The sequence below is a fragment of the Diadema setosum genome, chromosome 8 (assembly GCF_964275005.1).
Source record: "Diadema setosum chromosome 8, eeDiaSeto1, whole genome shotgun sequence".
Lineage (NCBI taxonomy): Eukaryota > Metazoa > Echinodermata > Echinoidea > Diadematoida > Diadematidae > Diadema > Diadema setosum.
Window position 1 is genome coordinate 19,474,474 of NC_092692.1, and position 27,891 is coordinate 19,502,364.

Consider the following 27,891-nt stretch of genomic DNA (forward strand, 5'->3'; position numbering starts at 1 on the left):
AGCGAGCGAGCTTTAAAATTTTGACATTTTACACCCCAAAAACTGCCGTTTTTAGCTATATTTTTGCGATTTGGTTTGTCCCACTTTTATGGGGGAGCCATCCCCCCCCCCATCGACGCCTCTGCATATGAGGGACCTTTTGTTAAGTGAAAGATATGCTGCACACTCTTTGACAAATTAGGGAAATATACGTCAATCTCAACAGTGTACTTATCGAAAGGGATCCAGTATAGCGGAGCTTTTGCATGTTTATGATTGCAATTCAACGATTTGGTGCATAGTTCTGGCGGTATTTGGACAATAATTCCATTAAGAAAGTTCGAAATTTGTCCTCATCTCGGAAATTGCTTGGGGGATAAATGATTTGCCTGCCTAAACACTTTCGTAGGGGCGGGGCAAATGCCCTTTGCCCCCCCCCCCCCGAGATATTTTCGACGCCCCTGATCTTCCCTGGGTATACCCATAGATGTATCTTGACTGAATTATCAGTCACTGTCGTTCCTCATGAATGATTCAGGAAATGGAGGGGGTTCAATTATGGCAATATAGTTTTGTTATTGTTTGTTTGTTTGTTTTCGTAAATATTTTGCAGATGGTCCCAAGTTACTCTCGTCTTAGCATGTTTACATGTAGGCCTACACTATTTGACGTTGTCAACGTCTGAGCCATACCTTACAGTGTATGTCCATGTCCGCGAGCGAGCGAAGCGAGCGAGCGCTTGAGAAAATTATGCATTCGATTTCCTGCAAGATAGAATACTGTTCAGCTCTGTTACCTGTCTGAAGGCCGGCGTACAAACGTCATGCAATATGCCAAAATTGATACAATCACATTTCTGCTTCCTCCATTTTTTTTCTTCAAAATTCAGGGGGGGATGATTGTACAGGCCATCCCCCCCTCCTCCATTTCAGGGGGGGATATATCCCCCCCATCCCCCCCGGGATTTACGCCCATGGCTTCAATAAACAGGAAAGAATTTAGTTATAACCGTGTTTGGCGTGAGGGAATTTTGCACCATCTAGACCATTATTGATGATAATTTAGTGACCTGAATTTTTACCTTTTTTTTTTTTTTTTTTTACTACTCGTAACAAAATTTCGCTATAACCAAGTTCATTTTAACAAGAGTGCATCAATAAAACAGAATTCCTACCTGCCCCGACCCCAAATCCACACATTCCTCCGGTCCTTGTATACGAGAAGCCACACAAAGAAAATAAAGAAAACAAACTGACCCAAAAACAAACGTGAAAAATATTTCTTTGTGTTTAGGAAATTTTGATTAAAATATCTATGTGTTCGCCCTGTATAACTTTTACGATCTCAAAGTTACTACTCTCTTATGTTCATCTAGAGACCCGGGACAGACATAACACTGTATTATAAATCACATTATGGACCCTACGTAGGGTCCATGATCACACCGAGCATGCTTTTTCCCGGTTTGTTTGTTTTTGTTTTGTTTTGTTTTGTTTTGTTTTTTCATTTTCCTCCTCTTTAGCCTTTACCACTGATCTTATGATCTGCCGATCCGACTCATCACTGGTCAACAGGAGATCAGTGGCCCTCCTCATTCTCCTCGCCGACGTTGATGGCGTATGTCCTGAAAAAGATATTCGAGGCGCATGCGATGCGGAGAGAAATGTGCCGGGGTTGACCGCCATCATTGTACTAAACCTATTTTCGTATGATAACATCGTATCGAGCGCTGATTTGTACTGAGTGAAGAAGTAGGAAGGAAAGTATCATGCATTCCCAGATGGATGATTATGGAGCAGAGGTAATGTATGATTATATGATTTAACCCGAATGATTTGGAAGGTTAACATATGCGACCATTGTGTAGTCCCAGTCCATTCAGTAAGGTGTTTGTTCCATACAACACTGCTGTAGGTATACAACACTGCACTGGCACTGTGGGTCTGTGGTATGTATTTTGTTACCTGGTACTGTTAGTGCTATCTCCCAAACAACCGCCTTAAATCGAGCTCTAACATCGACGGTCAGATTAACGCAGTGATACCTATCAAAATTATTGATACCCAGCACTATGGTACTATACAGCAGCATGTTGTTACATGCAGCACTGCCACTAGAATTCGAGTTAAATCTGACATTCACACCACTCACTCACCTAACTATACACAGCCCAGTCGCTGTACATGGTACGTCGCGACAGGGCTGTACGCGCGCGACCACCAACCACTAGGAGAGCGACGTAATCGTATTACGATAGCTTTGAATTTTGGTACTTAACATCATTTTCGTCACCTCAAACTCAACGAGTATACTTTTCAATATTTACTCTACATCTGATGCTGTCAGTATTCAAATGTACGCAATGAAACTTACCGAAATTGATCATCATATCCAGCATGTCCACACGGTACACAATTTTTCACGCCAGGCCTAACTATACACAGCCCAGTCGCTGTACATGGTACGTCGCGACGTACCGACGGTCAGGAATTGCGCCAGAAAGTGTCATTTATTTGTTCCACGGACTTATCGCAAGTGGTCTCCATGGACACAGTGTGGCGAACTATTCTTCTGTAATAGAAACATGCATTTAACGTGAGTAAAGTATTCTGTTTAAAGGAGAAAAGTATACATTTTCCTAAGTTTTGTAGTGCTAGTTGTGTTGAGGTTCCTCACTTTGAGGCTGCATGCCGCGCTCGTCAGACGCTGTTTTCGCATAGCGTAACAGCGTCTGGTCGGGCTATCACTCACCAGGACTCACTGACACTGCAAAACTAAATGTCTGCAAATTGCAAGGATCGGATTGCACAAAGAAAAAAGTGATGGCGCATGGTTACACTACATCTTCAGTCAAATTTTATGATAAATAAAAACCGAAAATAGGTTCTTGAACTTGTCTAGTGAATTCTTAAATTCCTAGAACAGAATGAAATAAAGAAATCCCATCCATTTTATCACTTTTATGTTTATGGCTTACTCCCTCAGCTAATAAGCCTTAGGGCCTTATGTCATTAGAAGTTCGAATTGAAACAGTGTCGACAGAAAAAAGACCAGTTCGTAATTCCACTTTGTGCATGAGCAGAAAAAGGTCATTTGTACCAACAGGCATTTGGTTTGTAAATTCAGTGAGATAAGCATCTGTGATACAATGATTATTCATGTGATCCTTATCTAAATGGTGCTTGCCAGCCAGCACATCCACCTGACAGCAAGAATGGTATTGTGCAATTTAAAAGGAAAATATCTGTCAGTGTTATTGCATTCAGTACAAAACAATGAAATGGATGCCTGCTAAATTGTCAAGTGATGGGAGTATTCTGATCACCTGCTCTAAACACAAGCTCATTCTTTGTTTGAACATGAATTTTGTAAATTGTTAAGTCGGGGAAGCTTATGCATTATGCCACTTTGAAAACGAGTGAAGTGCCTAACCAACTGAGAAAAAATAGGCCATTTGGACCAATGTTACGAGAAATACAAAGTGAAAAAAGTGTTTACTTTCTTTTTTGCAGAGTGTATATACCCATGTTTTAAAATCATCATATCTAAATGAGGCTGTGCAAAACTACCCTAGTGCCAAGTAAGTAGGCATGACTGAGATGCGCAATACAATAAGTTATTTCCCTTTTCTTTGCAGTATGACCCGTATGGCTATGATGATCGCTATGAGTCTCATACAGGTAAGACGCTTCAGAACTGTTTTCTGTTGGTCAGACATACCACAACAACTTTTGTTACTCTTTCACTCTGTATTCAAGCAGTTTTGATTGCTAACCCTTTTAAAGTTTGTAAAAGAACAGTTGTCTGAAACTTTTGAAAGGAATATGTTTTTGACTTTCTGTAATACTTAATGAAATGTATTCAACAGTCTGTGAGAGCATGGAGGAGGAAAGGTGATGTGAGAATTCAAAGCTAGACCAAAACTGAAGACGATGTTATAAGACGTCTTTTATATCACCTTGACTCTCATGTTCTGAATCGCACAATTTTCACAGAGTAAAGTAACATGAGCCTTGGATGTTATGACTGAAGATTATACACGGTAATTACAATGGGCACCACATGAGACTGATTTAAAGGGATCCTATAGTTCATGTTGAGACCTAATTTCAGGTTTCTAACATTTTTCGGTGAGATAATAAGAAACCTCTTATGAAATATGAAAGAGTATGTAATTCCATGAGGAATTCAACGTTTATTTGATGAAAATTGGTCTTGAAATGGCCGAGTTGTAAAAAACAGGGCAATTCTAATAAAGTGTGGGACCCACATTTTATTACAATCGCTTTGTTTTACTTTGTTTTGGATGTTTCAGTCATTCAAACCTGATTTTTATCAAATAAACATTGAATTCTTCTTAAAATGGCATGCTCTGTACTATTTCGTAAGTGTTTTCTTGGTATCTCGCAAAAACTTAAAAGCACAATTCTCATTTCCACCAATACTGTACCATCCCTTTAACACGCTGTACATGCAGGACGAGCCAACATGATAAAAGTACTCCTCCTGTTTTGTGTTGCTGTATTTTTCCTCTTCTGTGATTTGTTCCAGGTGACCCCAGCAAGGACTTCCTGTATGAGCAGGACTACCCGCCTCGCCAGTCGCGTTACATCGTCCCGGAGGAGATCAAGAGATTCATTCAGGTTTTCCAGCGCAATATAAAGGAAAACAATGTGTACGAGATCAACTTCTGCTACGAAACAACGTAAGTTGCCCCCAGCATGCTGATCTGCTGTATCTTTGTTGTCTTGCTTCTCTCATTTTATTATAAATCTCTTCCTCTGTCCCCCCATGTTTCATTTTGTTTGTTCTCAACAAGCATTGTTTGTGTTCCATAAGATAAGTGATTGATTGAAGAGGTTGGACGATGACTTATTCAGTGATACTACGTTTTGTTGATCAGTGAAAGCTAGTGTTGCTTCCCAGTGGAGACATCAGTCAATCACACTGAGACTTGAAGCAGTGTGGTGATATGTTGTGTCTGTGCCTTCAGCAAGATACTTCTGCAATGCACTATTCAGAGTTTGGTTGTAATGTGTTGGATTGGACATGGCATGGACATACTCTATGTATGTTTCAAATATGTGGGCGAGGTACATGTATGTGGAGAATGGTGCCATACATCAGAATCAGTAGTGTCTAAATGGCCTCTCTTTCAAGATACGCAAAATTCCCAACTTCAGCACTGTACTTGAACATTGCATTTAATGTCAGAACAGTGCAAATCACATCATAGTTTAGATTACCAATTGTTACTTTGTGAAAAATTAGATTACTGAGGTATAAGTTCATCATCCCTTAAAATTTCTTGCATCATCTTGCATCATTGAGTTATTGTAGGGAAGATAAAAGTATGATCAAAGAGGTGAATGTTTACAAGACAGTAAATGAAATATACATTGTCATTTGACTTACTATTCATCAAATCTTCAATGGGACATGATGGCTTTAAGCTTTACAGATGCCAACTGTGATAAGTAGAATACTTGGCATTCGGTATGTTACATAGCATGTTTCTGAAAGGAATATAGCAGTATATACTTAGCCTGTGCATTGCTGGGAGGTTGTTGTTGTTGTTGTTTTCTCTTTTTTTCTTTTTTTTTTCTTTTTTAACAATACTTGTTCTAGAAGACTGTTTCACACAAACCATCTATTTGGTACTTTTTTAACCTGACAGATTCAACAAACTCTCTGAGAGCTACTTCAAGAACTCTGCTTGGCCGTCTGCAGACACCATAGCACCCCTAGTCGAGAATGGTAATAACAAGCAACATGATTTCATGTATAGCCATATGATTGGGAATTAAGAGTGAAATTACCTTCAGTTATCATCAATTCCAATTGTACTTCAGAGGTGCAACTTTAAGCGATCATACAATGTATGGTGTATAATTCTTGTCAACAAATGTGTCTGTAACATCTACATGGTCATTTGGTTGTCTGTAAAGCAAAGTTCCTTTCCAAAGGTGCTCGATCCATTTTTCATGAAATTGGACTTTTTGACAGAAATTGTTATAGGGACATTCCAGACGATTTTCATAATTTCACATCATGTACTACATAAATCGACAACTCCATTTATAGATTTGTGGAATTTATTGTGGTTCTTGAGCAAAGAAACAATACTTTAAAAAATCTTAAACAAATTACTCTGAACAAGGATGATGACATAGGAGGTTCACATATTTCAGAAATGTATCAGTGTAATTTTATTACAATACCGCTTGCCTGCGAGTTCACCTGTGTATAATCTATGCATGCTTTCTTCTTTTGTTCTGCTTCCTTGAGCCCCAACTCTCGCATTCTTATGGTGACTCTGCCATGTCATCATCCTTGTTCATTGCAATTTGTTCTAAATTTTGAAAATATTCCTATTCTTCATCCCAATTATCACAAATTCTGAAACTCTGTCCTCAGTATATCTAATTTATAGTTGATCAAATGTAAAAATCTGAAAATCATCCGGAGGTCTCATGTTTTAGTAATGGTAGTTCCATACAATAAACTCCTCAAAGTAGTGAAAATGGAGAAATCAGGCAATGAAAATTGAGTTTTGTCTCCAAAGGTTTGAAATCCAGCAGGATCCAGTCAGAAGCTCATGTGAATGCTTGACTGCACTTTGACCCCCAGAGTAAGGCCAGGCTGACTAGCTTTCCTGCCTGGTAGCTTTCCGGATGACCCACATATTACTAAAGCATTGGCTGTGAAACATTTCATTTCTATGCATGCAAATTCTTGGAGAGATGGAGAAAACAGGATAATGTGTAACTATACACAGCCCTGTCGTTGTACACAAGTGTATGGTCGCGACAGGGCTGTACGGTGTGGACACTCCGTAATCTCTGTATTCTGGGGCGCCAACGCAATTTTGAATTTACTGCACCATATTTGTTACTAAGACTACATAAGGTGAAAACTTTATCTATTTAGCTACCGTTTTCAGCTATTGATATTGATATACTCATTTTATAACTTACCAAAAATTGCACCTTTTTTAATCCTGTACGCCGCAGAAATCGTAGAAATTGCAGAAATGATTCGAAATGTCGGCGCAGCACTGGGCAAAGAGGGCGCTGTCGACTTCGCGGGCGTACAAACTCTAGCAGCGCAATTTGCATCGTTCAAAGCTGGGAAAGGTTTATTTTGAATGGCCCCGCGATGATCACAGCATTCCGGGTTAAGATTGGACTTTTTGCTCAGTGTATGTTGCGTGAGGGCTCACTATGGACTGAAATACCATGCTCATAGTCCAAGTATCTCAATTCACGTGAGTGATTCGTAAAATTTGTGAAAAGAATGTAGAAATTTTCAATAGTTTTGTTGTTGTGTGGCCGTGTTCGAGGGGTTTAGTAGATATGTGTATGGGGTTCCATAGATATGTGTATCACACACCGTCAGACCCCGTGCTAGCTTAGTGCACGGGGTCTGGTCGGGCTAGATAACGTGTAGAGATTTCATATGAGAAAAATGCACAAAGACGAAGAAACTAGTCACTAAAAACAACATTTACGTATGTACATCACCTTGCCTGAATTTTTGTTACACTAGATTCTAAATCCACAAAATGTTAAAATAGCAAAGAAAATGTATTCTTTGAAAATCAGTGAAGACATAGATTTTTCAGAGACTGTACATTTTCTTTGTCCCATTCTGGGGTACTACAATGGGACATAAAGTCATTGCATGAAAACCCTTGGAAGCATGTGAGATAAAAATCCAGGTTTTTCTCCTTGCCATCAAAAGTGGATGTAGCACCTTTTGGAAAGGAACTCTTCAAATGTATATATTACATTCTCAGTTGTCAAGCCATTGAAATACATGAGTCCAAGTATCTTTTTGAAGTGAAAATGGAGAATTTATTATGTAGTATTCATGTTGATACCATTTGTGTGAAGAAATATGGTGTATGGAAGTTGCAAGAACCTTAATGTGTGACACTTTTTAGTGACACTTTTACTGACACTGAACTGTGACACTGTAACAAGAAAACATTCTTACTACTTTACTTTCTAGATGAAGTATTCATCATCTTGTACAAGGAGCTGTACTACAGGCACATACTAGCAAGAACACAGGTAAGAAAGTCTTATTCTCTACCACTGCTCACCTACTTTGATACATGTAATTGTCTACTGTAAAATGTTATAAAGCAAGCAATAAATCTGAATACGATTTTATTCACATCAAAATGGCACTGTCTATCATGTAACATGGGGTACTGTGATATTGACATTGCTTTTCATTCTCTAGATTTGAAAAAATAGTTACTGTAAAAGTAAAAAATTTCCTTCAGTTTTGCAATGGATTTTCCATGCTCAGCCCGGTATGAATGAATTTTGCATGCTTTAAATTTCACGGACAGTTATAATCAAGTGAGCACTTCTAAACAGCTTACTGCTGCCACAATAGTTAGGGGCTTTGGGAGCACATGCTACAGTGAAAAGAGACTGATCCGCATTACAGCAGCAAATTTACTCATGCTGCAAGGCTAGCGAATGTGAAGAAAACTACAAATGACTTGACAGTTTACCCCCACAGTATACACCTATCTTGAGATGAAATTGTAAAATGATATTTCATTATAACATTTCACATAGAGATATGAATTTCATGGAGCCTTGAAAACTTAAGTATCACTCGCACTGCCATTTGAACTGGCTGACGTTTCAATGAGCAATGTTTTGTATACAATACTAGTAGTCATGCATGTGTTCTTACAAGACACATGGGCCTCCTCAAGATTACTTTCCAGCTCTCTTGATCGCATACTTTCCATTTGAATAGTTGGTTTTAATTTCACTTGGCCTCATCTCTTTCTGCCTGTCCAAAATCATGCACTCTTGCAAAAATAGCAACCAAAACTTTGTGAACTTCTATTCCTGCACTTGTATCATGTAGCACGGATTGTGCTAAAATTTTCACACCACAACAATTTCCACTTTACAGCTTATAGCATAAATCATAACAGCAAGTGATGAGAGATTATGTTCATATGATAGATTGGAGATAGATCATAGGACTTCCTGAATATTGACTGAAATTCACGATTTCTCACAACACTTAAAGGTCCTGTTTACCTTTGGGAGCAGTGATTTGAAAAATTTTCAAGATATCACATTTGATGCATATGTGTAGGTCTGTTGTATCACAAAAACATCCTACCAAATAAAATTTTTTGCAATAAAGCTTGAAATAAAAGGAGATCTCAGTATTTTTCTCAATAAACCATAACTGTACACGGTTTAGTCTGGAAACATTTTTATTATACCTATTGTTCATATTTTGAGTATCTAACAATACGTAACATGGATTATAAGGATTCAAATTTTTACAGTGGTTGTTTCTATCCCTAACTCACATTTTAGAACTATTTTAAAGCATGAATGCTGGGTTTTTGTTTCATGTGCAAATGGTAAATTATGCCTTTAATATAATTCCCAACTATTATTTAGGAAATGCAAAAAGAAGAAATTAGTATTTTTTTTTTTTTTGTTTTGTATTCTACTATCTTTCAAATATCTCAGACTGGACCAGACCAGAGGCAGAGATTTGAAGCTTACTACAACTACTGTAATCTCTTCAACCACATCCTGAGTAAGTCATGTTTCCATTCCCACTGAATGCAATGTTAATTTCCCCTGACAAGGGAGGAGGTTATATTATCATTGGCGTGCCATTTGTTTGTTTGTTGGATTGTTAGTGTGCAAAATGTAACTCAAAAAGTTGTGAACGGATTTGGATGAAACGTGCAGGAAAGTTTGAGAATGATGCAAGGAACAGATGATTGAATGTTGGTAGTGATTCGGGGAATTTTTATGGATTTTATGAAGGATTTTCAATATCTTGGCAGGTATGGTCAATGAACTTGGGAGCTCAAGCTGTCATTTTATTTTTTTTAGAGGTTTTCATATGCGCACTAAAGTGCGTGCTCTAGTTTCTGCAAGGGCGAGCCACACCATGCAGCTGGAAGTTGATGACGTAACAAAAGGCTTCTATAATGTGAAATTGGGCAATTTTCAGCATGCATATGTATATTTGTGGAAATCACTGATCTCATTGGGAGAACAAGATCAGTGGTGGAAATGAACTGCTTGGCGGAGATCTGTGCTCTTAGAGTGCTTCTCTAGTTTGTATTTGTGAGTTTTCCACAGTATGGAGTTTAACATTGTGTTCTGGTGGAGAAAATATGTTTATTTAAATATAGGGTGGTTAGGAGTATATATATGCCATTTCTTGGCTATCTTCAGAAGAGTAGCTATTTATCTAGATTTTTGTTGTCTGGGGGTGCTGTGGCATAGTGGATAAGACTCCCAACTCCCAATTGTAGGACATAAGTTTGATTCCTGCCTAGTGCTTATGTCCTTGGACAACACAAGATGTTTTTACCCACTGCGGTCCTCTCAACCCTGGTGTGTAAATGGGTACCTGGCTATGCTAGGGTAATAATAATAATGGCATGACCCTCTGATAGAGCAGTGGGAACGCTGAAGAGGCTACCCTGGATAAAGGAGACATTGTCGTTATTATTGTCTTGACATTTGGAATAAACAAAGATAACCAGTTCCTCATTAGGCCTTGCTGAGACTGAAGACCTTCCTTCAGTGATAGTTGGTGCGTCTAGATCATGCATTTGTATGTCTCCTGCCTGAGAGGTGCGAGAGGCATTATTCTCATTGGTTCAATGTTTTCTATCTTTGTTCACTCCAGCACTCATAATGTACTTGTATGATTGCTTATCCACAAAGAACTTTTGTAGTTGCGTCAACTGTAGCTTTAACTTCATGTTTAGGCATTTATTCTTTTATTATTGCTAATAAAGAGTGTGATATTGAAAAGAATCTCCTCCCAATATGTAACCCTTCTTATCAGCTTGTTTTCAGCAGTTCTTCAAATGCTTCAAAACAGAAAATAACCCACAAAGGCAGTAACATACCTTGACAGTGACCTTGAACAAAAACTCATAGATTGCAAAAGAATGTTCTACTTTGACATAGCCATGTAAACTAAGATTTTTATGTATACAGTGCGTGAATTTCACAGTTGTAATGTTTGGCATATTCATCTTGTTCAAGTAGAGACTGATGAAATTCGCATAAGCTTACAATGAAGTTTTGAATTGCAAGAGGCCAGTCAAAGCCAGGTTCATTTCCAGAATGCTATATGTTAATTATGTCATCAAAATTATAAATGTCTCTGATTCCTGTCATGAATATTCTAGATGCAAAAGGTCCAGTGGATCTACAGCTACCAGATCAGTGGCTTTGGGACATCATCGATGAATTCATATATCAGGTAAGATTGTTCTCTGGTGACACGTTTTGAAAAATGTGTTTTTATCTTGGGGGACATATTGATAATTGATAGCCTTTAGTCCACAATCTATCCAGAGAGTTGTGAGGGTAGTGATAAGGCAAGGCTGCACACTGGCACTGGTCTGACTGTCGCTGATCAGTACAAATCACTGTTGGACCAGTAACTTTGTCAGGAATGGACCAGTGAAAAATGGAAAAGCTGGGTACTTACTGGTCCGACCTGTCCGTCAGACCAGTAGAAAAAATGGATTGATGTACAGCCCTGAATAAGGTGTTTACCCCCAATATCCAGGATTATCTTGTGAAGCAAAAGGTTGTTTGTTTGTTTATTTCCATCTGAGAAGACGGCTGGATAGCCCATATTCAGCTACATTAAGCTGGTCTTCCATGGGGTCCAGTTGGAGGTGAGGTGGGACCACTTCACCGGGTTGAACACCCTGCTCTTTGTGATAAATGAATGAAGCGGGATCTTTTACGTGCATGAGTTGTTACTCTCTCATACACGGGACCTCCATTTCATGTCCTATCCGAGGGACAGGGTGTTTTGCCTCTTGCTAGAGGGGACGGTATGCTTACACACAACATTGCTCAGTCCAGACTCGGGTTCGAACCCGGGCCCTTAGGATCATGAGGTAGACGCGCTACTGACTGAGCCAACTCACCGCCCTTTTTTTTTTTTTCTTTCTTTATTTTGTACATATATTTTAAGGTCATGTTTCCATTATTCAGTAACTAGCACCACTAGATTTCTCCCTCTGGATCTCACCCACAGCTTATCTTTGCTTACTGTATCATCATCCTTCAATATAGGCAACTAGAAAATTTCACTGTTTACTAAAAAGAAAAATATATGTGCAAAATAAAGAATAACAAATGTGCAAACATATTAGTAGGAGTGCTTAAAAGGGTGCTGAGTGTCTGCTTTCTCTAATGTATTTTGTTTAGTTTTGCTGTATTAAATGAGGAATTTCTTTATTTCTGTGAATATGCTTATTTCGGTGTCACTACTTTAACAGTGAAGTTACTTGTCATACGCAGTCATTTTGGCTGACATAATGTATTGATAGTTACTTCAAACTTACAAGGTAAAAGACAGTGTGTGTACACTACACAAGCATTGCACAACACTAACATATTCTTGTTTTGGTGTTGTTTGCATTTGACAGTTTCAAGAGTTCAGCAAGTACCGGTGCAAACTGAAGGAGAAGACAGAAGATGAAATCTCTGTTCTCAAGGTCAACCCCAAGGTCAGATCTCATTCTTTATTCTTTTATTTTTTTAGCTTTAATTTGACTCTATGAACTTAAATTTCTGCAAGATGCCTCAAATGATTTCTGTGAACACTACTGCAATTTATTTTGATGTTCATATTTTGTGCTTGTCTGAATGAAATTCTGTCGTCAAATGTACGATCTCTGATGCAATTTATTGCACTGTGACACGCAGTGTTGTAGTCATCTTTTCATTTAATCGTGACTTCTTATCATAAAAGAGCATGGTATTGCATTACCTGTAATATCGAAAACAAGAAATATATGTTTAGATCCCCATCTACATTTTGAAGTTTTCATAAGATTTTAAAGATGTCTTTTTTGTCGCATTTGCATCCATGACATACACTATCAAACATCTCAGTGTTTCAATCTTTCCATCAGATCTGGAATGTTCACAGTGTCCTGAATGTACTCCATTCTCTGGTTGAGAAATCTGGCATCAACCAGCAGCTCGAGGCATATGGATTAGGAGGTAAAGGGATAGGTTATCAGTCTGAGTTACAAAGCAATGCATGACCATAGCACAAAGGAGACACATTTTTCATGACCCAGCTAATTATTCTGTTCCATAGAATATGTTCAAATTCAAAAGTTTTTCTTAAACATTTGTTACACTGCATGAACTGTTCTGCAACATATTTTTTCCCCCATTTTTTCTTTTGTGTACAAAAGCAAGCAACAGGCAAAACTACAGTCATTTTTGCTTTTTGTTTACTTCAGTTAATCTTCGTATACTCAGTCAAACCTGTCCATAGTGGCCACCCAAGGGAGATGAAAAAAGTGGCCATTATAGGCAGGTGGTAGCTAAACACAGGTTCTATGACATGCTTTTTCTCTCAAAGATAATTGTTTTTAGTGGTTGTATACAGCAGGTGGTTGCTATAGACAGGTGGTCGCTAAGACAGGTTTGACTGTGTAATGTTGAAATTGTTTTAATAGTAGATGAGGTGTACATGGAAGAACTTAGCACAGAGGGTGAATTTTCATCATAAACAGGTGATCCAGAGACAGAGGCATCTGACTTTGGCCGCCACCCTCTCTACAAGATGTTGGGCTACTTCAGTCTGATCGGACTCCTGCGCCTGCACTCCCTGCTGGGAGACTACTACCAGGCCATCAAGGTGCTGGAACATATCCAGCTGAACGAACAGGTGTGTAATAATAATAATAATAATAATAATAGACCGTATTTATATAGCGCATATCACAAAAGTAGATTAATGTCTCTATGTAAGCCGTTAGGGAGGCAGAGATTCCCCACCCCCCTTTTTTTTTTTTGGTGAGGGGATGGGAGTGGGGGAGAACACAATTTAAAAGTGTGCTGACCCCTGTGAAGGCAGTTCATATCCCTCCAATATCTTGCAATTAATGCAGTACACTCTAGGCTACATTGAGTGTGTGTACCATTTATGATGTATACACCACCTCATGATATGATTTTCACTTGCTCCCTTTTGTCAAATTTTTGTGTTTGCAAAAAAAGCTAAAATACCTTGGCAAAAGGAAGCAAGTTACAAAAATCACTGTTTTCATTGGGAGTATAAAAATTCTTTGAATTGTCATAATTCATCACCGTATGACTTGCTTGAATATCAACATTGTTTCTCATCACAAATTTCCATGTTGAAGGGCCTACCCAAAAACATAAATGTTCTTCATTTGTAGCATTTATACTCATTGTAACTAGCTTCCTTTTGCCAAAATAGGGCTGAGTATTTCTCTATTTGTTGTTAAAGAATAGTAGTGAGGCAAAAAAACAAAAAAAAAAACAAAACAAAAATGCAACTGCATCCATGTGGTAATCCATATCACTGCACACATGTGCACTCGTGGAAAATACAACTTTTTCTCCGACTCAGTACAAACCTTCTTGAAATATTTCATCCAGACACATATGTGGCTTTTTGCATGAAGTTGATAAACAAAAAAAAAAAGAGACAAAAACCCAAGAGTGGTAATAAAGGCCTTCTTTGCAGAGGAGGTAATGAGAAGCCAAGAACTAGACAGGAGGATTATATCTATCCAAAAGTACTCAGCCCTATGTAGTTCTTTTTTATGCCTCCGCCAACGAAGTGGCCGGAGGCATTATGTTTTCGGGTTGTCCGTCCGTCCGTCCGTCCGTACGTACGTATGTCCGTACGTACGTATGTCCGTCCGTCCCGTTTTGTTTTTGTCGATATCTCAAGAACCGTGTGGTGGTTTTGCATCAAACTTGGTATGAGGGTATATCCTTGGGGGATGATACTTTGTGTGGATTTTAGGGTCACAGGGTCAAAGGTCAAAGGTCACAGGTTATTTTGTGAAAAAAAAAATTGAAATTTCATGTTTTTCTCCATATCTCGCAAATGGTTCAAGGTATCTTCATGGAACTTAGTATATATGCTTGTACCGATGGGCAGTGATTATCTAGGGAAGTTGGGGGTCATGGGTCAAAGGTCATGGGTCAAAGGTCAAGGTCAACTCCTCTAAATATAACTACTTTTCTTATATTTATGCAATGCCTGAAGGATTTTTTAAAAACTTGATGTATGCATGTATAACCCAATATATATTCTGTGGGAAGTTTCTTGCCAAAAGGTCAAAGGTCAAAAGGTCAAAGGTCAAGTGAAAGTTCTAAATTGCACTTTTTCCTCCATATCTCAAAAATAACTCGAGGTATTGTCATGAAACTTACATATTTATGCATGTTCTACCTAACAGTGATTCTCTTTGGAACTGTGGGGTCAAAGGTCAAACGCCAGGTTTCGATAATACTATTTTACCATTTCATACTGAAATTATACTTTTTCTCAATACCTTGAAAATTACTCAATGCATAAACTTGTAAAAGGGTCAAAAGTCAAGTGAAAATCATCAGTTCCCCCAAATACCTGCACTCTGACGTTTTAATCATTCATCCAATTGAACCTAGTTCTAGGAAAGTGAACATTCAGCACATTTGTGGCAAACCTGTCATTTTAATATTTTGCCAATTGTGTGAAACTGTCATCACACATTGTCAAGACATTGTACTATAGACCTATTAGGAGAACCATGTATTATGGCGGAGGCATACACCAGTCGCCGTAGCGACATTTCTAGTTTCTTTTTCTTTTTCTTTTTTTTACATATGAGAATACCTGCACAATTCCCTTCTCTGCTTTTCTCAACACTATGTACAACCAGGCTGTCCCTGGTTGTCTCCCTCGCTTTTGATACATGACTACACCAGGGAATGTGGTAGAAGTATTGTTTTCTTCACTCTAGTTGGTATACATGTAGATGTATGGCAAAGCAAATGCATTGTGTATGTAATCTTGTCCTATCTATATACCACTAAGTATTCTTTATGATCCACATTGAGAATTAAGGAGCCATTTTCTGAGGAGTATTTTTGAAGCAGTTATATTTTCTCTAATGATAATGAAAATTATCATGGCATTTATTATCAGAAAGACTGATAAATAAGGTAATGATGATCATTTTGATGGTAGCAATGGCAAAAGTGTTCGTGCAATCATGCATTACTTCAAATGTTTTGATGCTGATTGTATTCATTTTCATAGTAATGATAATTGCACATCCTTGCACATCATCCCTCGCACCATAGACCTTGTACTCCAGGGTGCCAGCCTGCCAGGTCAGTACCTACTACTACGTCGGCTTTGCCTACCTGATGATGCGGCGCTACCAGGACTCCATCCGTAGCTTCACCAACATCCTCCTCTTCATCCAGAGGACCAACCGACTCCTCTCCACCGGCTCCTACCAAGTAGACGTGGTGAGTGAGGATGGACACGAGATCGGCCGCAATTTGGCAGAACCACATAGTGGTTTCTCAAAATTTGGCCATCTTCAATTTGTTTACTTTTCTTGTACAGTAATGCGTGGTTTCTCATCTGTCAAAATTTGGCCCTCAACTCAAGTAAAAAAAAATATATACTATTAAACGTAGATTTCATCAGTGTCTGATTTTGGCTCAGAATAATTTGGCAAACCATGTATGTCTGTTCTGCAAGATACATGGTTTTGCCAAATTAACCCTAATCAGGCTGAGGGGGGGGGCGGAATCCGCCCCCCCCTCGACGTTTCGCGCAATATCTTCGCAACGCGATAAGCTCCCACCGCGATGTTTCATGACTTTTTTCTTTCAAGTATCGCGCAACTTTTGAGACCCAAATTGTTGCGCCCGCGCGTACCGTTTTGAAAAAAATTTGTCAACCCCAAAATTGCTCCAAAACGTGTTTTTGTGTACAAATCCAATGCAAATTGTGTTTTTTCAATTAATTCACATAAAAATTCATATCTTCACTTAGAATAGCCGAAATTAATTTATTTTAGCATAATAATGCTTTGAAAAATGTCTTTGACAAATTTTGGCCAAAAAACAAACAAAAACAAAAGGTAAAAAAACAGAAATACATAAGAAATTCAAAAAACAATAAAATACATAAGAAATTAATTTCGATACAGATTTTTTTTTATCCTATGTCTCAGGAGAATGATACAAGAAACATTTTTAAAAAGAAATTAGCTTAATTGGAGCATAAATAAGTGATTTAGAGCCCAAAACTGATTTTATGCATAAATTACAATAATTAATTAATATAAAATATAAGAAAAATTTTTCGGAGAAAGCAACCATACATTTTGATAGAATACGTCGCGGGCGTCGCGTGTGCCAATTTTCGGCGCGATCGCGCATTCCATAGGCGAGATCTGAAGGGGGGGGGGGGCGGAATCCGCCCGCCCCCCCCCCCCCCAGATATAGCATAGCCAAAAAAAGCCCAGCCTGATTAGGGTTAAAAGTCATAAATGAGAGCTGCTATTTGGTTTGGGCAGTACCAGATGCTTCTTGAGATATGATAGTACTTTTTTGTAAGCTTGACATGTTTCTACTCCATCCATTCTTGCTGTGCAAACAAACTTAACCCTAAAAAGACTGGGGGGGGGGGCGCCTAAAAGGCCCCCCTCGACATTTTGTGCGATTACTCGGCAACATGCATTGCTTTCACCGCGACGCTCTATGACTTTTGAGTTTCCCCGCACATTTTGACACCAAATTTGCGACGCCCGGGGGTATGGTTCTGATGTTATATAACTTTTTGTACGTGCACATCAGACTGAAAATTGCTCCAAAATGTGATTTTGTGTACAAAGTGAATGCAAATTGATATTTTTCACATGGTTCATCTAAATATGCTTATTTTTACTCTCAATGGCTGAAATCAATTTGTTTTAGCAGTATTGCTCTTCAAAAACGTCTGACATAAAATTTTGCTGAAAAAAAAAGAAAAAACAAAAGGTCAAAAAACAGAAATACATAAGAAATTCATAAAACAATAAGATACATAAGAAATTAATTTTGATACCAAATTTTTTTTCAAGTACATTTGCTAAGAATGCCACAAAGAGTATTTGGACTGAAAATTTGCACTTTTAGAACTTTATTTACTGATTTATAGCAAAAAGTCTGATTTTTGCATAAATTGGCATAATCAATTGATATGAAATAAAAGAAGACTATTTTGAAAAATCTAATTATGTGATCTTGTAGATTACATCGCACACTACCATCGTGCAAATTTTCGCAGTGATCGCACGATCCACGGCCGAGATCTCAAGGGGGGGCCCTTTAGGCCCCCCCCCCCCCCCCAGTCTTTCCAGCTACCAAAATACCCCAGTCTTTTTAGGGTTAAGTTTTATGATCAAGGGAAAGCCTTTGTATGTTGACAGTGATGTACAAAAACATTTTGCTCTGGCCACAGCTTTACAAAAACCTTTCAAGATAAGACCCCTTTTATTACATTGTTAGTACTTGAATTGTGATCATTTTAGTATCACATGGGTTTAATAAGAAGCAAACAGGCAAACAAAAACTCACCATTCAATCTTTGACATCAAAATAACAGTGAATATACAATTCACATCTCTGTATTCTATGCTTTCTATATTCTATGTATTCAATATCATATATTTATGTGCTGTGATCGTTTTTTTTTTTTATGCCTTCGCCAACGAAGTGGCCGGAGGCATTATGTTTTCGGGTCGTCCGTCCGTCCGTCCGTCCGTCCCGTTTTGTTTTTGTCGATATCTCAAGAACCGTGTGGTGGTTTTGCATCAAACTTGGTATGAGGGTATATCCTGGGGGGATGATACTTTGTTTGGATTTTAGGGTCACGGGGTCAAAGGACAAAGGTCACAGGTTATTTTCAGGTTATTTTATGAAAAAAAGGTTGAAATTTCATGTTTTTCTCCATATCTCGCAAATGGTTCAAGGTATCTTCATGGAACTTAGTATATATGCATGTACCGATGGGCAGTGATTATCTAGGGAAGTTGGGGTCATGGGTCAAAGGTCAGGTGGTCAAAGGTCAAGGTCAACTCCTCAAAATATCACTACTTTCCTTATATTTATGCAATGCCTGAAGGATTTTTTAAAAAACTTGATGTATGCATGTATAACCCAATATATATTCTGTGGGAAGTTTCTTGCCAAAAGGTCAAAGGTCAAGTGAAAGTGCTAAATTGCACTTCTTCCTCCATATCTCAAAAGTAACTCAAGGTATTATCATGAAACTTACATATTTATGCATGTTCTACCTAACAGTGATTCTCTTTGGAACTGTGAGGTCAAAGGTCAAAGGCCAGGTTTAGATAATACTATTTTACCATTTGATAGTGAAATTATACTTTTTCTCAATACCTTGAAAATTACTCAATGCATAAACTTATAAAAGGGTCAAAAGTCAAGTAAAAATCATCAGTTCCCCCAAATACCTGCACTCTGACGTTTTAATCATTCATCCAATTGAACCTAGTTCTACGAAAGTGAACATTCAGCACATTTGTGGCAAACCTGTCATTTTGATATTTCGCCAATTGTGTGAAACTGTCATCACACATTGTCAAGACATTGTACTATAGACCTATTAGGAGAACCATGCATTATGGCGGAGGCATACACCAGTCGCCGTAGCGACATTTCTAGTTTCTTTTTTTTTCCAATTAATGTAATAAACGTGTAATTGCATGCCACTTGCATATGAACTGATATCCAAATACTGTCATGTGTGACCAATGCAGATCAAGAAACTGCAGGACAAGATCTACAAGCTGCTGGCCATCGTGTTGACCCTTCACCCCATGCGTATCGACGAGAGCGTGCACATGCAGCTGAGGGACAAGCTAGGAGAGAAACTTCAGAAGATGCAGAGAGGGTGAGCTCAACTTTATATCCAAGGCTCCTGTCATACAGCAGGGTGCACCATCTAAAATTTTGTAATGCAGAATATGCTGTACAAGTTAAATTTTTTTTTTGTTGTGTTTTTTTTTGTGTGCAAATGTTGTGAATTTTCTTTGAACTGCAAAAATAATGTGCAATTATAAAATTGCGTGAAAGCAACAACACACAGAAATATCATTTCAAAAAAGAAAAAAGAAAAAGAAAGAATAAATCAAGCCATGCCAGTGCTGGATAGCATGCAACTAGTAACTGCTGTAGGTCTAACATACTGCATCGTATAGGCCTATGTAGTGCATCTGGGGCCCAATGACACTCTGGTTCAGTACTTTGAATGCAGAACATGCTATTTGTTTAGTGCAGGGAATCACCAGGTATAAACAGTTGGTAATAATGTTGTTGCTTGCTTGTTATTCATTCCTATTTATTCTGTGTGGGGTGAAGCGTGATTACTAGCCCCTTGCAACCGAGAAACTAACAACACGAGAAGAAGTCCAACAAGTCGCAATTCGCAAATATATCTGTGCTCAAAAACTTAAGCCCGTACAGTAGTCGCATGTACTCACTGCAAAGTACCACCTTGTTGATGCTGTTGTTATTTTTTAACTTTTAGACATGATCCTGTATCAGATAGGGTCTTTGACGTATGCGATCCTGTTTGTTATGAATGATTTCAATTTTGAAGATTATTGGAAATGTGAGGAATACATTTTTTGAAGGTTTCCATGGTGGTGGAACGTTACACATAGTGGTATGTGGTTTCAGGGTACGCCATATATATATATATATTTTTTTTTTTAGTTGTGAGAGGACAGTAAGAACATGCTAGAGATTACGTACATCCTTTTCAGGACCACACTCACATCCAAGAAAAATAATGTAATCGCATGGTGTACCATGAAATCACGTATCACTGAAAATGAGGAACTTGATGGAGGTTTTTGTCGTTTCTTCCAAAATTTCACAGAGATGTGCAGACCTTCGAGGAGTGCTTCTCCAGCGCCTGCCCCCGCTTCCTCTCCCCGGTGCCACCAAACTACGACGACCCCGGCAGCAACTTCCAGAAGGAGCCGTTCCAGCTCCAGGTGAAAGTGTTCTGTGATGAGGTCTCCCAGCAGATCCTTATCCACACCATCAGGAGGTGAGTGGTGATAGCTTTGTCATGGCAACAGCTAGATGCTGAAAGCTAGTATTTTTATATGATACACCTGTATTTTGCATGTTTTCCTTCATCAAAGGTGAAAGTTATTTTTTATTTGCTGTTCAAATATTTGTAACTCTGAAATTTGATGAAGCATGCGTAATTTTGCAATTTTGCTGTTTTTAAACCAAGATATGATTTTACCTTTATATAATTATTTTCATATATTTATTTAGTTAGTTAGTTAGTTTTGCTGTGCATGGATATTTTTTGTTTGTTTTTGTTTTTGTTTAATCAATAGCGGTTAGCAGCCCTGCAATAGTGAAGGATTAGGATATGAGGAATGATAACTTTGGTGCAGGTTTTCATAACTTGCACAAGCTCAGAGAGATATCCTATTTACTTTTCTTGTGTCCAAAAATAGGAAAATTGGGTGGGGAGATTCCAAATGTGCTGTTTAAATCTTAGGCCGTTCTGATTCTGAGTATGCAGAGAAAGTGAAATGTCATTGATTGCTTTTTATTTGAATTTCTTGGTGGTTTCTCGGAAAATGATAATGTAAAACCAGAAAATTTGACATGCATGAAACTTTTGCAAATTTTGTGAGGAGCCAAGATTCGCGAAAGTCAAATTCAAGCGAAGCTTTTTTCTACACAGTGCATTGGATGGCAGTTGACAATTTGTGAAAGTTTCATTCTATGAATGTTTCTGGTTGTACAGTATATTTTGTATGTAAAAAGAGGCACTGCTGCTCTTCATTATTTGTTATTTTTAATGTATTTTCTGTTTTGTTTTCCAACAGTTTCTTGAAGCTGTACACTACCATGCCTGTTTCTAAACTGGCTGCATTCCTGGACATGGTGAGAAACTCTTGAAAAACTATGATGAAAGTTGGCAGTCTAGGACAGTTATTGTGTTTTGCAAGAAATTGATTTGTGCTCAGTGTAGTGTAGGTGAGTGAGAAACTCTTGAAAAACTCTGAAAAAAAGTTGGCAGTCTAGAACAGTTATTGTGTTTTGCAAAAAATTGATTTGTGCTCAGTGTAGTGTAGGTGATTGAGAGTTAAACTTTTTTTTTTCTTCCTTGAAGCCTGATGATGACACATTTTTCAGCTTTCACCTGTTGAGGATGAGTTCCGAGTATACTGGGCAAGTGTTTATGGGAAATGTGTGTTATAACAAAATCAGCCCATCCTCAACGAGTTAAAAAAAAACGACAGAAATGAACAGTAAATACCAGTAGTGCTATGAGGGTTGATGCAGTATTTCTGATGAATTTTTATGAATTCTTCAGTACCATTTTGCAAATATAAATGCTCTTTAGTAAGCAGATTACCTAGCAAAAGACCTAGCTCCTAATGGCATACATCATACCAACCAGACACAACAGTGTTTCCAGTTGGTCCAGTTCCGTCTGTTGAGAAAGGTAAGCAAGGGTGTTGGTGCCACTATTGCCATAGGTTATGGGAACCTTAATGCCCTTATCTTACTCAACCATCAAAATGTAGAATTAATTAGGAATGTTTTGACCATCTAAAATAGGATTGAAAAATGGGCTTACATCTTTGAGCTTCAAATTGTGCTGTTGTGTGTCTGTGTGCATTTTCTACTTGTGAGCATGGAAGTGATACCTGCATACTTGTGATGTTAGTAAATATTCTCTCTCCATCCCTCCATTTTTCCTTCTTGCATTTTGCTTGCAGACTGAGGAGGTCTTCCGCACCCATCTTTTATGTTTCAAGGTAAGTTGTGCAATACATATCGCATATCAATGTTCTAGAATAGAAGCGACAGTCATGTCATCACTAATAACTGAAACACATATACACATTGGGAAAAAAACAGCAACAACACACTGACAATTACCTTATAAGGGGGCAGTCTTAGGTCACCTGAACTTTTTTTGCACTGTTTACAAATAGGGCTGGCCTCAAGCTGGCCTTCTTATATAGCTGTAAGAGGGGTCCTAGTTGTGTACAGATATTTGTTTGGTAGACACCTGTATTTATAATCAAATGGCCTTGGCCCCATCTCCATCCCCCAAATTATTTATTACTCAAATGTTTCACTTCTTTAATTCTCATTAAATGTATAATGTACTATGCTTTTTTGGTTACTTTTGTTGACATCTCTTCCTTTTTATTTACATTGCGCGTATGTGCTGTTGATTATGTTGGAGATGGAGAAGACATAAACTTGAACTAGTAGGAGAATTTTTGAGAGCACAAGCATACATTTGCCAACTAGCTTCATGCTCAATTGAAAACAATTTGAAGACCTGTGTAGTTCCTAAAGAGGTTCAGAATTCGACAGTGTCTGCTGTCTGCCTGTAGAAGTGAAGCATAAATGCTGTTAGGTGAGATGGCCCTCAGATTTTAGTGACTCACTTTATCATAGAAAGTAATGGTAAGTTCAGACTCCATATGAAGAGTTTGTTTGCAAAAACCGATAAGTCCATATTTGCCAAATGGAGATATTTGCGATTAAAGGTCAAGAAAAATAAAGAGAATAATAAGAAAATTTTTGCTTCTTTTGACCATAACTTCAAAAATGTACCTTTATATGTAGTGACCAATATATCATTTAAAAGGTATTATTTTGTACTTTATGACAGAGACCTTACTTCAAAATCTTCAAAAAAGGACTTATCGGTTTTTGCAAACAAACTCTTCATATATATATATTTTTTTCCCAAGGATAGTCAGTTGATAGTAATAAAGTATTAAACAGACACTTATAAAGCACAAACTCTAGGGGTTATGCATTGTAATTGCTTAAGTCAAACCCATGGGTGTGTGCAAAGTAGCACGAAGTATTGTAAATTCACTGAATTTTACCTGTAGTTCTTTGTGAAAGATATTCCAGTTCCTTGCATCGTTTCTCCTCCTCAGCACAAAATGAAGAATCTTGTCTGGACCAAGGGAGCCAGTGGGCTAGAGGGAGAGTTCCAGTCTGCCTCTGAGGTCGATTTCTACATCGATGGGGTGAGTATCTCATCTTGGATCTGCCAATGAAAAACTGCTGGGAAACTCTGTTTTAACGTTCTTGCTTACAGCGAGATATTGCTTTTAATGAGGGAAATTCTTCGCTCCCTAATTCCTTTTACAGTATTTAGCTGGTCCCTATTTTAATATGTTAAAGAGGGACCAGTTATAACGAGGTAAAAGCAGTGCTCCCAGCAACCTTTTTATAATGGGGTTTGCCTGTACTTCTGCTAAATCTTAAGAAAAAACAGAAAGATAATAGAACAACACATAATTGCTGCGTCATGTGTATTTCTCCCCTTCAGGAGGCCACAAAGGCCCACAAAAGCAAGACTTTCAAGGCAGGTCTTAGAAATTAGATCAGGTCACAGGGTGGTTCACGAGGGGTTTAAGCATGTTGCTGCAACATGCTCAAATTCTTGTGCAACATCCTTGAGAATTGGCGACTTGCTGAAAGTAAAATGTAATCAAACATGAAAAACATGTGCAAAACTTAAGAAACGTCAAACGACTTAGAAATTTGTGCACAAAAGCATGAGACAGAGCACTGAACGCTAGCAGCACATCAGTAAATAAAGCACAAAATATTGTGTGTACTCATGATGTGCTCTCTGTCCTGATCCAATTTCCTTAATATTCTCATATTCAGAGCTTGCAACATGCTCAAATTTTAAGTTGTGGACCGCCCTGTGGTCATTTTATCTGAAAATTTGGATATCTCCACAGATGCTGTGAGTGAAAACCCACACAGCCTCCCCCCCCCCCCAAAAAAAAACAAAAACAAATCAAAAACAAAAACAAAAACAAAAACCAGGGAAATGACTTTCTATTAATGTTAACCTTGCCATTGCCAAACCATCAGATTATTTGGATTAGAAGTTCACACCTGCTTTTCTGAGTAATGAATACCATACTTCAAAAAAATATGACAGAAATTGAGAGATTTTGCAAACAAAATAAGTGAATAAATAGTGATAATCAAACAAGGCTAGGAAGTATAGACTTAGACTGGCCAGCTTTCTTTACTCCAGATCCCATATGAGGTTTTGCTGTCCATGAATGTTAATGGAATGTGAGAACAGACATAGTCTTGGCAGAATTTTTTTTCTCATCCTTATCTTTTCTCAATGACTAAATAACCCTACATATTGCTATCCACATCTCTGTTTGTTCTGTGTATTAGGACATGATTCACATCGCTGACACAAAGGTGGCTCGTCGCTATGGGGATTTCTTCATCCGCCAAATCCATAAATTTCATGAGGTATGTAACCAGAAGATGTCTCTGTTCTCTTCCTCTTTGTAAGAGTCCACACATTGCACCTGTGATACTTATCAGCAAAAGGAATGCCATCAGTGTCGGCTGCTGGAAAATCATTTGCATCACTTACGAATACCATGTATTTGAAATTGTGACAACATGAAATGTGGTCACAGGATATCTGACTATTTCTGTGAAAAAAAAAAAAAATCATTTTCATAATGAACAATGCTGAGGAGAGTCTCAGTCTTGACATAAGATATAGATAGGAGATGATGAGATTATACTTTGAAGGGACCAGTTTTCATAATGGTGATCATCATGATTTTGATAATGTATGGTTCTGAATGTGTGGATTTTGTGTGTGTGAATTTTCTTTCACATGGAGCACACACAGCATGAAGTGTAAAATGTTGTTCGGAAATTTTTAAGCCCTTCAGAATTTCAAATTGCTCTCCACCCACTCTCAGCCAGTGGAATGAAAAACATGTTTGTTTGCAAGGAAGTTATGACATGTGATACCACCAAAACACCCTCTTCATTATTTGTAGAGAGAGACTGCAACCAATACTGTGAGTTTGAATCTCTTGTTTTTCTGTCTGCAGCTGAACAGGAACCTCAAGAAAATGCCATCGTCCTAGAGGCGAAGAGATGTGATACGTTACAAATTCAGCAGCATCAGATAGCTAGGCAACAATACAGCAGTAACAACAAGAAGGAAAACATCTGCAGTGAGCAGCGACTACATTGCTGGCAGGTGGTGACTTTGGCCAAGAGTGCTGCAACAACTTCATGTTGACCACAACTTTATACTGCAGGGTAGAACAAGGCTTTTCAAATCACATCCCTTCATTTTTTTTTTTTTTTAAAGGAGACATGTCAGTTATGGAAAATCACTGAAGTTTACCTTGATGTATACCATCATGTGTGTATGCAACCTATGTGTAAAAAGTTGCATTTCAAACATTTTCTTCTTTTTTTTTGGGGGGGGGGGGGGCAGTGTTAAGTGTAGAATCCATCAGAAAGGTTTCTAGTCTTCTTTTGTCATTGATGAGAAACTACTTTGTCATCTGACCACAACAATATAGTACATTAGGTAATATTTTGGCAGTTTAAATACAGTTGCATATCTGCAACAAACTAAATTGGTTGATATGACACAACTGCTACTCTTGTGAGAATTTGTACAATATTTTGTCCTGTCGTCATGTTGAGTGTTGCACAAAGTAAACACTGCAGTATTTACTAGCCTGTGATTAGCCCGTTGACATCCATGATTGACTTCAAACTAATTTTCTCAAAATATATTTTATTATACAGTGCCAGTAGAGTGACAAGACGACATCATCTATCAATGTCACTCTTTGTTGACAGAACAGAAAGTGTGACTGTTTGATAATATCTTTCTTGACATCCTAGTAGCTCTGACTATATTGCAGTAAGTAGAAATTTGTGTAAAGTTCATAGGCTCTCCTCAAGCTTTCGTCATGTCAAGATTGGATTACTGTGAAAGTGGAAATTTTCTAATTTGGTCGGGTAAGATTAATTTCTTGTGCTTTCAGTTTTGTGTTTTCAATTCAACATTAGTGAGCACTTTAAACACTTCACCACTGCCAGGGCAGTTAAAGGCTTTGGCAGCATTTATATTACAGTAAAAGGTAACTGGTCCGCATTACAGCAGCAAATTCACTCGCGCTACGGGACTAGCAAACATGAGCAAAAGTACAAGAAACAAAACAGTAATAGGCCTACTCCTACAATATGCCTACCTTGAAATCAAAGATATAAAGTTATTTTACATATGACGAACTAAAAATTCACACACTTTCATTTTCACACTATTTTTAGGTCACACGAAATTCACGAAACTCTCCACCAAGCAAAAATCTCCACTTTTACAGTGTATTTTAAGCCAGTAAAGTATGAGCAGCATTTACTCTGAACCGAGAATAAGACATGTGTCCTGCTTTGTTTACAAAATGATAAAGATGAGAGGGGAAATGATTGGGAATGGCTCAAGCTCTTTGATGTGAAAACAAACACAAGTGTCTCCTTACAGTGAATATTAATTGGCTTATTGTTTTGGGTTTGTTTGTGTTTTGAACTTTTATGGCCCATCAAGAGCGAACTGGAGTCATAGGAGGATTTAAGTGTACATATCCTGTTTTTGTTCACATCACATCTATTTAAAATAATACAGCCATTACCACCATAAATATTAACCTTATTGCTCTGCAGGAATGTAGCCTTCCCTCCCCTAGTTCACGATCTTTGATGCAAGACTTCAATTCTTTGAGGTTGGCAGCAAAGAGTGGATGAAGTCTAATGAATAAAGAAACAGGATCATGGATACAAACTGCAAACAGTTACAAATCCCTGGAACAAGCTAGTGCACATGCCTGAGCAAGGTGTACATTTTCCAGGAAAAAAAAAGATGAATCATTCATTGTGGATGATAAATTATGTATCAAGAATCAGAAGAACACTTTTGAACCTAAATGTTTTCTTGTTATTTCCCTCAGCCACTCTCTGTTCACTTATTTAGGTATGTGAAAGTGTAAACAGTGATATGAAATCGCTGAATTCAATTTTACATACATGGAATAAAAGGAAGTCAAAGTGAATCCATGCGTTGTTAATGTTGTCATTTACGAATAAACAGTGAGATGAAAGCAGATTTCAATTCTTGGTTTGAACAGATGATTATTCAATATGTTGA

The 27,891-nt window shown here is 38.0% G+C and overlaps 1 protein-coding gene across 1 annotated transcript; it reads left to right on the forward strand.

Annotated features, from left to right (window-relative positions):
* Positions 1-1,641: 1,641 nt before the first annotated feature.
* On the forward strand, positions 1,642-27,847 carry LOC140231374 (eukaryotic translation initiation factor 3 subunit L-like). The gene is made up of 18 exons (XM_072311499.1): positions 1,642-1,780; positions 3,617-3,659; positions 4,531-4,684; positions 5,657-5,736; positions 7,993-8,054; positions 9,504-9,573; positions 11,198-11,271; positions 12,458-12,538; positions 12,947-13,037; positions 13,562-13,716; positions 16,155-16,325; positions 19,631-19,764; positions 20,755-20,928; positions 21,731-21,788; positions 22,631-22,669; positions 23,819-23,911; positions 25,095-25,175; positions 25,778-27,847. The coding sequence occupies exons 1-18, from the start codon at positions 1,748-1,750 to the stop codon at positions 25,811-25,813; spliced, it is 1,629 nt and encodes a 542-aa protein (XP_072167600.1). The 5' UTR covers positions 1,642-1,747; the 3' UTR covers positions 25,814-27,847.
* Positions 27,848-27,891: the final 44 nt, after the last annotated feature.

What these genes read in the sequence shown, in the direction of transcription:
- LOC140231374 (XM_072311499.1), top strand. Translation starts at nt 1,748, where the DNA reads ATGCATTCCCAGATGGATGATTATGGAGCAGAG. An exon ending in AGCACCCCTAGTCGAGAATG is followed by an intron (nt 5,737 to 7,992) that starts GTAATAACAAGC and finishes TTTACTTTCTAG; the next exon opens with ATGAAGTATTCATCATCTTG. An exon ending in ATATCCAGCTGAACGAACAG is followed by an intron (nt 13,717 to 16,154) that starts GTGTGTAATAAT and finishes CTCGCACCATAG; the next exon opens with ACCTTGTACTCCAGGGTGCC.